This window comes from Cyprinodon variegatus, unplaced genomic scaffold (genome assembly GCF_000732505.1).
Source record: "Cyprinodon variegatus isolate N-32 unplaced genomic scaffold, C_variegatus-1.0 Scaffold1012, whole genome shotgun sequence".
NCBI classification, from domain to species: Eukaryota; Metazoa; Chordata; class Actinopteri; order Cyprinodontiformes; family Cyprinodontidae; genus Cyprinodon; species Cyprinodon variegatus.
The window spans coordinates 172,602-182,924 of NW_015151465.1; the positions used below are offsets into that span (position 1 = coordinate 172,602).

The window sequence follows — 10,323 nt, forward strand, 5'->3', positions numbered from 1 at the left end:
TCTTAAAAAGGTTTGCTGAGTGTACATTAAACTGACATGACTGAAGAGTAGTTGACTAAAACTAGATACAACAAAATGTATAGAATTGATTAAAATATGACAAAACTAAATTTGCTTAAAAATAATATGATTACCATTAAACGATAATGTGCTTGTTTGCTGCATTTTTGTCACAACGACAGAAAATCCCAAGTCAGGTATAAGAATAAGATGTCATTTTTCCAAAAGGGAAGGTCCTCAGGACCCCCTGCAGTTTGCTTATCGCCATGGAGTTGGAGTTATAGATGCAATCATACACCAGAATCAATAAAACCACTGTCATTGAGACAAGACAGAAAACTGTAAGGATCATATTTTTTGATTTCTCTAGTACATTTTACATCATTTAGCCTGACTTTGTTAGGGTCTCTGGAGTTTTGTTGTTTTCTGGTGTGAGTGAGCTTCTTGTCACAGAGGATCTTTGCTGGTGGCTGTGCCGACACATCTTGTTGCACACATGAGAACTTTTCATAGTCAACATGACTGGTGTGAATATAAGAAGGCAAGGGATCTTCTCTTTTTTCCTGATGGTTTTAGTTGAATTATTGTAAAAATATCCCAGGATACATTGATACCTTCTAAAGATGTTTTATCATGGTGTCATTTTTCTATATGGCCGAAGCCTTTTGTTTTTAAACTTTTGAAAGTTGCTGCAGAGAATCAGTTCGTCCGAGAAACTTCATATTATAACCTGTGAATGTATTGATAGATATGCTTCATAGTGTATGATAATGAATAGCAAGTAATTTGCTGGACAAATAATGACATATCGTTTTTTTTTCTGCACTGTTTCAGGCAGAACTGATTACTTTGTTTATTAAATTAAAAGTGATGTATGTTAATTAAAGATAAGTTGCCAAACTGTTTTAAACCATGAAGATGTGTATATTTTACTGTTTAATTACTAAAAATGTAGAGGTTAATCTAACTGTTACTTTACTAAATCTATATCATAAAATGTGAAAATACAAAATGTTTCAGTTTGGTTTAAGACGTTAAACAAGTTGTGGATTTTTTGGTTTTGATTTTTGTCATTTTGTGATATTTATCAATGTCTGTACTGATCACTAGCCTTACGGTATTGAATTTATTTTTTGCACCACCTTGCAGTTTAATTTTTACAGTGCAGCTGTTGATGCTCTATCCTTTTTATGTACAACTATTCTTCCTATAGTCCTGAAAATAAAATTGATCGATTGACCTAATGATATAGACACTTTAAAAATGTAGGTTTTAAACCACCATTTAATTTATAACATGCTCCCTCTGTTATTATTACTTTGAAGTCACCAAACTGGAATCCCTACTACAAAAATCTAAAGGGAGCTAAAGGGATCTGAGAGATGTCAGGGAGGGTTACCCCCCCCCCCCTTCCCCCTTAAATTTATCACCTATGAATAAGCCCTTAAAATTCAAGAGTAAACATAAAAAAAGTTGCTCAACAATAATAAGACGTTTGACTGCTGTCAGACCAGTAAAGATTTTATCCATGACGATAGTGGTAAAAAAAAAAAAATAGACCTGCAATAAAGGAAACAGAAAACAAAATGTATTTTTTTTAAATTCATACTTGGGTTACATTATTCATTATAAGTGATACATGTCGTATTTTATATCAGAAGCAATTTATTGAACGGCAAAAAAAATCCGGATTTATTTTGGTATAAATATCTGTTGTACATGAGTGACTTTCCGAACAGGAACTTTACTCCTCGCGCAGTGTTTCCGACCGAACAAATTTGATCGAAGTACCCACATCAAAGAGCTTTAGCTGGATGAGGAGTTTCTTGCTTTGTCCTTTTGCTGGTGTATATTTCTTACCCCTGTCTCCGAATATGTAGATCTTGCTAGCGGAATTTGAAATGTGTTTCGTTGAAATTTAACCGAGTTGAGTTCGTTTGCTAACTTTTAAGTCGGTAGTGGGCCGATCCTAACAAATAGCATTAGCTGATTCCCAGTGTTGAGGGTTAGGGTTGGTAGCACCTGTCCTTTGGTCTGCGAAACTGTTGTGGATAACAATGTTATCGCCCCATTCGGCTCTACAGCCTCTTATTGAATGTAAGGAATGTGGAGTATTTTTATTCCGGCCTTGTTTGAATTCTATATTCACCCTATTTTATACATATTGTGTATATAAATATATATATAATAGTTTTCATTATGCAAAATCTCAATTTAAATTACAAACTCAGTATGTTTAAAAATTTCATGTGGACTTCTGTTAGGTCATCAAGTTTCCCAAATGAAATAAAGGTTTTCTCAAACATAGCACATGCTTGATAAACTACACCATCAATTTAGTGTAAACCTATTGTTGTTTGAACCTTCTGTTTATTCTGCTTTTCCATCTCGTGATGTACAGAAATAATCCGGTCAACACATTGCAGTGAACTAACCCTTGAGAAAAATGTTCAAACAGAATCTTATCTTCAACCATTGTAAAATTTAAAACCAATTCTTGTGTATTACAGAAATCATGAAGGTGTTTTTGCAGAGGATACACAACATCTTCCTGCAGATTGCTTTGTTTCCAAGCAGCTTTGGTAAAAAGGCTCCACTGCCAGCAGCATCAGAGGTGTTAACCTGCCACCTGCAGCAGCGCAGACTACCACCCTGGACTTCATTCTGCGTCCGCTACAGCTCTGTCCACAACGATCAGTTTGGCCTCTCCAACTTTAACTGGAGAGTTCAGGGATCCAATTATCACATTCTGAGGACAGGCTGCTTCCCCTTTGTGAAATATCATTGTACCAAAGCACCTCCACAGAACCTGGACTTTGAAAACAAGTTTTTTTCCATGCTAAAAGTTATTAATTTGGGTCAGTATTTTCATAATTGCCTAATAATAAATATCCCTATGTATCTGGAAAACTTTTTGACTTTATTGTCTTAGTTTATAAAGGAGTAGGAACAAACATTTCCGTATTTCAATAGCTATTTCAATAGTTCAAAGAAAAACAGATTTAATTTATTTAATGTATGATTTGCTACAGCTAAGCTTTTTCTCATGCATTAAACCAATACAATGCAAAAAGGTTTCCTGCTATGTGGCCCTAAACACTGGTTTACTTGCCCAACAAAGCATTAAAAGTATTTTTCCAGTGTTCTAGATTTCAGAACAAAAGTCACCTAAATTTGTTCAGTTGGACGCCCTCTTCAGCAGTGTTTTATCTTAAGGATTTATGTGACACAAGGATATTAAAATCCATCGTGACAATTTTTTTGTACCTAAAGGTCTAGTTGTTAAAACTACAGAACCTGATGTAAAGAATTCTATTCCAGATGAAAACAGACTGAAAATAATAGCTGTGTGCTCATTGTTACAGGTATCCCCTGTTTGGCATATGGCATTGGCTGCTGGATGGTGATAGGAGCTGCAGAAACAGTGCAGACGAGTGTTGGACCTGTCACTGTCTATTTTGCCTATAAAGAAGAAGAAGGTGCGCAGTACTGAAATAAAGGACTTCTTTACTATGTATTAAGACACTGATGTCAACCAAGCTTCTGGATTTTCTCCTGATAATGTTCTGCTGTATTTGGATTTGCTGTCATGCTGTATGCAGCAGGTGGCCTTGTCTGACTGCATGGGTTATGTTATGCTAAATTAATAAATATTTATTGTGCACCTTGATGTGTCATAAAGTCCATTCAACTTAACACATCTGTGCAGCACTATGGGTGTTAAAAACAAAATTTATCTAAACATTTAAAAAGTATACAAAATAATGTAAGTAGAAGGATTTCTCTCTTTTTGGATTATACTCTTTTTAGTTAGAGTTATTCATATAGTGCCAATTCACAGCCTGACATCTCACTGAGAATTTGGTGGAGTCAGATTGGTTAGATGTTTTCTACTGAAGGAAACCTTGTCAAATTCATCGAGTCATTGAATCTACAGGGTTCACTCCTTCTGGAAGAGCATGTGACGACAATATTCACTTTCATTTTGTCATTGACTCTACAGCAGAGGTCTTCAACAGGGGGTCTGTGACCCCTAGGGGGTCCGCGGAGGCACCGCATGGGGGTCATTTTTTTTTTAATATTCCCTCCTGAATTGAAATGTCTTTAAATCCACATTAACATGAATTGAACAGACTGTAGTAAACAGATAAATGGAGGCAGAAGATGTCTTTCAGTCATCAATGCTCACATTCAGCGACACACAGGAGCTCTTTCAAGCTGGGCACCGTTTCATTCACAACACCTGTCCCATCAACCAGGAATCAGAAATACTTTAATAATCCCAGGGAGGGATTACTTTAGTTACATTACTCCATCTGTAATAGAGTGACTATAGGACCAGGTTGATATAACACAATTTCATACAATATATATAATCAGCGGGTCCCTGCTCCATCTTGTCATCAGTTTGGGGTCCTTGGCCTGGAAAACGTTGAAGACCCCTGCTCTACAGCAATCGCTTAACCCTTTATCGGGCAAGTTACCATATTTGAGCACTTCGTTTCCTGTGATTTTAAGCATGAAAATGAAAATTTTTAAAAAATGTAATTACAGATTATTATTATTATTAATATATACCACAATGACACCCTGAGAGGGAAATTTAACATTTCAAAGTTTTTCAATGAGTGCCCTATAAAGGGTTAAACAGCGGATGCATACAGTGAGAGTGGAGAGGAAAAATTCCCTTCTAACAGAAAGAGACATCAAGAACAACCAGGCTCAGTGTGAGCGGCATTATGTCAGGGCCAACTGGGGGTTCAAGGAAATGTAAATTTAGAGGTTTAAGCCTAGCCTTTAAAATAGAGTTTCTGCCTTGCTGTCTAAGACTGCTAACAAATGCACCCCTACACAAGATATTTCTCATTTTTGCAATGTTCCAGGAATGAAACAAGGACATTCTAGGAAACTTTCATCATGGGATTTAAATTATATGGCCTTTTTACATTATTTTCTGCACCAATTTAATCCCTTTCAAATAAAGTTACTGACTATTCAACTTTCCTTTTAAATATAGTAACTTCTTTTTTGTCTGTATTCAAAAGCAGAAAATCATCCAGGTTTTTATGTCTTTGAGACATGCCTATAGTCTATGTAATGGTTTATTTTTAACAGGATTAAAGGACAAATAAAGCTGAGTATTATCAGTAAATTTCATATTATTTCATATAATTAATTTCATATATTTCATAGTAAGGAGAATTGGCCCTGGCACTGATCCCTGTGGTACTCCAAAGGAGACCCTGGTTATCTAGGAAGATGTATGATCAACATGAACAAACAAGTATGATTTAAACCAGACAAGGGCACTTCCCTTAATTCCTACACAATGTTTAAACCTTTGTTAAAGAATATTGTGATCAACTGTATCAAATGCAGCTCTGAGATCTAAGAGGTCCACTGAGTACATGAGAATATCATTAGTGTCTTTCAGTAGTGATGTTTTAGTGCCATGATGGGCTCTAAAACCAGACTGAGACTCGTTAAAAGGGTTATTACAGTGTAAGACCTCAAACACGCAATTAGCAACTATTTTCTCGATAATTTTAGATGAGATAGGGAGATTACATATAGGACTTTAATTTATCAACTCATTTGGATCAAGAGAAAGTTTACGTAAAGTAAAGGCTTAGTTATAGCTACCTGAAAAGCTTGCAATACTCACGCCCCTTTTAACTGTTTTAAAACCTTGTTAAATGAATTTCAGTTTTACAATATTCAGCACCATTTAACAATACATTTCCTTAACCAGGTAATAATAGGAAAAGTCATTAGATGTCTCAAGACTTAAGCTCAGATTTCCCTTTGACAGGGCAGGATTCTAAAGATGCAAACGGCCACAGTAAATGGTTTAGATCAAAGCATAGTTATTGGTTGAATGGGAAAGCCAAAATCCATACATAAATCCACTTCAAAATCTAAGTCTTTAAAGTGTGTATTTGCCTAAGCTTAAGGTATTTTAGCAACAATATGCACAGGAATGTATTCGCTTTATGAGGAAAGCTCCATGCACATTTGTAAAGACAACTGAAAACCATTTCCTTCTACTCCATAACTCTGTACTAATTTTTTTTTCAGCTACCCCTTAAATTCCTCTCTAAAAAGCAAGTTTTTAAATCACAAATGCTAAATGTTTTAGGTGTATTGATATTTTAGCAAAGCACTTTAAAGGCACTTGTATCAGATTTAAAGCTCATTTCCCTTTAAAACCAAGGGAAAGCTACTTTTAGTTATGTATTGTCCAGTTTGATGCTGATTGGAGCAGATGCACTTAACATTATTATAGTTTAAATAGTTTTCGTTACATATTTTTATATAACAATAGCTGCTGGTATCTATAATAGATTCTCTAAATCATGTAAGAACAAAATTTTCATCTTAGTGTTTAATCCAACTTTTAACTTGCATTATTTAAATCTGTGGTATATTTTCCTTGATAAAGCAGGAATCACTATAAGCCCAGAATATTTATTTAAAGTTGAATTAGTGGTCATCCTCAACACAACAGATGGTCAATAGTGTTAGAAGAAAATCAGTGGCAGGACAGCTCTGATGAAATAGGTTTTAATTACCAAAATGTGTCCTTTGTTGGAAGACGTGTCCATCCCTTCCTCCGGGCCTCACTGGCCTTTGATTTCTGGTAATGTGCTTTGCTGACAGCGCAGGCTTACCTCCGTTTCAGACTCCTGCGCCCTCCGAGAGTCAGGCTGACAAACTGCCTTATTGATTTCTCCCCTCAGCGTCTCCTATCCCTAGCATTTATAAGCGACCTCAATTTTCGGGCCTTGGCCTCTTCATTTTTAACGCAATGAAAATGAACGAATAATTTCTTGTCGTACATGGAAATCAATGCACCTTTTGACCTCTTTGTGCACACGAAGGCTGCGACGTGTCAGGCTATACACACTGTTTGAGACTGACCTGTTTTATGTGTTACTCCCTGTGAGAAAGTTTTACCAAACTTTAACTTAATCATTATCACCTCCATAAGAATCATGTAGTTGCCTCAGAAACCATGATATTTAACAAAAGGAGCACCTTTGTGTTGTACATTAATGGAAGCTTAAATTCAAAATAAAAAATACAAATTATTAGGGTTATAAAGTGATAATGTACCTTCACTCTACACAAATTATTTGTATTACCATGCAATATGTGTGTATAAAATCCTCCTCAACAGCACACTGACACCAGACTATGACTTTAATCAAACTAATTGCCCTGAACAAGGAATATTTAGACACACTTACAGAAATCTGATCCGTGGTATCAGACTGCACTTAAATCCTCCTCCTTTCATTGGCAACCTTTCATCAGTTCTGAAAGTGTGCATGGGGAATGCTCAGGCAACCATGTCTTAATTACTCATTGACCCTTTGACCCAAAGAGCTGCATTGATACCACCTTGCAGCTAGACACAACCGTCCGGGGTTGCAGCCGTCTTGCTGCCTTTCTGTACAGCTATTATGGGATGACGTGAAATCCAAACTGCGGAGCATGTGAGTGGATTGTATTTGTTTTCAGGGCTTCACCTTTGAGTCACTCTAAACTGCGGAGGGGGGGGGCTCCTCTTCAGTTCAGACAGAGGCTTAACATTATATATTAAACCTTAGTCACCACCACGATGGGTATTGGTTATCTGAACTGCAAATGGACTTCTGTAACTTAACAAAACGGAGGACTGCACTTACAGCAAGACTGATGCTTTTTAATAGCCTGGTCCCATATTGAAGTGTCTAAATTACACAACAGGCATCTAAAGTGGTAATGAGCAAACAATTAATGCCAGTTTGGCATGTTTAATTGCGAGCTGGTGCTGGTAATAAGTTTTGTCAAGGTGAAATCTTTAAATACTTGTACTATTTAGAGTTTAGGTAAGTAAAGCAAAACAAGTGCTCAGGCCGACGACTGTTAATGTGAATTGTTAATGTCGAGCAGTGAAATTGCTAATCAACTTTCAGAGAGTTGTAATTATTTTCTAATTAGCTGCGGCGTTGTTCAGTTTCTTCGGTCTAAAAAAAAAAATACTTTAATCTCCTTGAAATAGTTGATGGAGCCACTCTGCAAATGAATTATTTAGCACACCAACGTTTTCCCTGTCATACAGATATATGGCTTGGCAGAAACAATTATTGCACGAACAACCCCTGCAGCTAATGCTGGAGAGGTTATCATTATGTGAGCCTGTGGAATCGGCCACCGGCGTCGTATCTAAGCTTTACTCTGCAAGCAGCAGGGATACCTGAGCCATCACTCAGATCACTTTAAGGACAGCACTGGAATTACATGTTCATGCTGATGTCTCAGCCAATAGTGTCACAACATTTACATTGAAATGGCATATTTCGTTATTCCTACTGTGACGCCTGAAAAAGAGATTTATTTTTTCATCAAGAGTGTTGTCTGAATGAGTACATGCCAGTTTGATCAGCTTTGCCTCAATAGTACTATAGGAATACTTCTTTATTTAAAATATGTATTTTCTTTTTCATGTACCAAGTGAATAATAATCTATTAGGTGAATTTCTTCACCCTTTGGATAAGAAAGAACACTATAATTTATTTCACTACCTACAAAATCAGCTTTTTCCATAGGTATTTTTCAGTTGAGGGCGTTTTTGGTCTAAAAGCACGCCCAGTGGTAGCCAATAACAAATTAAGAAATGAAGTAATAACTTTAAAACTTAATATGTGCTTAAACGCCATAGTTTGATGTTTCTCCGTCTTTACATATGCTATGTTAATTGGATGGCCCTAAGCATGTGCTCTTATTTACATCCTCATCCCTCTTTTTTTTTAGTTTAAGTTGATTATTTTTCCTTTTTTCTTTCTTGGTGATGTTGCTGTATTGCATTCACTTCTTCCATACTTAATGTTTACTCTGTTAACACTAAGGGAGAAATGGATTTTAATAGTTTTTTGCCACTTTTTTCAGGAGAGTAAAATGCACTATCCATTTTTATTATATATTATGCAGTATTTAAAGTTTCAGCTCATTAAAAAACAGACGCCCTCCACACCCCCGAAGGCTGTCTTTTACCCCCCACCAGCATGCAGTCAGGCTCCTCTAGCCACAGGCTGTGCTTGATCGTTTTATTTTTTTCTTTCGAGGGAAAATTAAAATGTTCAGAGATATTTATTTATTTGTTTATGTTTTTTTTTATCTCAACCAAAGAATGACATTATGTTTTTGTGGCTTATACAGAAGGGGTAATCGCATTAGAAAAAAAGGGAAGACATGTCCAACTTTCCTTAAATACTAATCTTGGACACTGCCAATATTTTGTTTACAATTTGTTTGGACCAAATTGTATAATATGCAACTTATTTCCAACAGTGAGTGGAAACAAGTTTAACCCCTTGGTTAAAATGTAGAAAATTTTGTATAGCCTAATATGAAATCTCTACATTTTTGATGGAAAAAGTGCAAAGAGGGCAATTAAGCATAATCAAAATATGCACAATGATGCATCAATCATTGTGCATATTTTGATTTTTGTTTTGTTGTTACATTCAGAGTGTCTCTGATGTTTTAAAGCAAACGTTTGTATTGATTGTCAAAGTAGACCAGTTTGGTGGCTTCATTTACTGTAGTTGCTGTTTTGGTATTACAATGCCTTGCTAAAAATATGCAGAAAAAAATGTCTGGCATATGAATGCTAGGATGGATTATTGGAATAAGAAAAATATACAGCACTCGAATGATGGGAGAAAGCAAAAACTTTCTGGTTAAGACCTGTAGTTTTTGTTTGAAACTGCCTTCTTAAATCTAGCAAAACTTTTCCTGTTCAGGTTTTAAGAGAATATTCATTGTGATAACTAAAATCTATGAAGAGTTTTGACCAGGGGTCACCAAAGGAGGCCCTCAAGGACCAACTGGAGTGCCCTTAGAGTCTTCTGAAAATAGAAGAACTCAATAGTGAGCTACGTTCGAAATTTCACTGTATTCTGTTGCTCTTCTTTTTTTAATTGGGTTATAGAACATTTCATCATTTAATCATATATGGCATTTAAGCATTTATAGAGATTTCAAAAGGAAAATGTCTAAAAGAAAATTATAAATTTAAAGAAACGATAAAGATATGTTTATAATGTATGAAGTTTAGGTGAACGTTGACCCTTGCCATTCATAGGTTAGTATTGGTAGCCCTTCCTGTGACTCAGTGCCCCTAAATTAGCCCTCAACTGTAAAAAGGTTGGTGACCGATGGTTTAGACATTGAGGTAAAAATCTATTGGACTTGGAGTCGCAAATGTGAGACAAATAACTTTCAGGATAATTTTCATAGGAGCAGAATGTTTGAGTTATTATGCAGTCTTTTCA

At 35.9% G+C, this 10,323-nt stretch overlaps 1 protein-coding gene across 1 annotated transcript; it reads left to right on the forward strand.

Moving 5' to 3' along the window:
- Positions 1-1,784: 1,784 nt before the first annotated feature.
- LOC107100797 (chromosome unknown open reading frame, human C15orf61) lies at positions 1,785-3,659 on the forward strand. Its single transcript, XM_015399437.1, has 3 exons — positions 1,785-2,097; positions 2,511-2,858; positions 3,366-3,659. Exons 2-3 carry the CDS (start codon positions 2,516-2,518, stop codon positions 3,491-3,493), a joined length of 471 nt encoding a protein of 156 aa, XP_015254923.1. The 5' UTR covers positions 1,785-2,097; positions 2,511-2,515; the 3' UTR covers positions 3,494-3,659.
- Positions 3,660-10,323: the final 6,664 nt, after the last annotated feature.

Coding starts and splice junctions, on each gene's coding strand:
- LOC107100797 (XM_015399437.1), top strand. CDS start 2,516: ATGAAGGTGTTTTTGCAGAGGATACACAACATCTTCCTGCAGATTGCT. Junction 2,859..3,365: donor GCTAAAAGTTATTAATTTGG/GTCAGTATTTTC, acceptor TCATTGTTACAG/GTATCCCCTGTTTGGCATAT.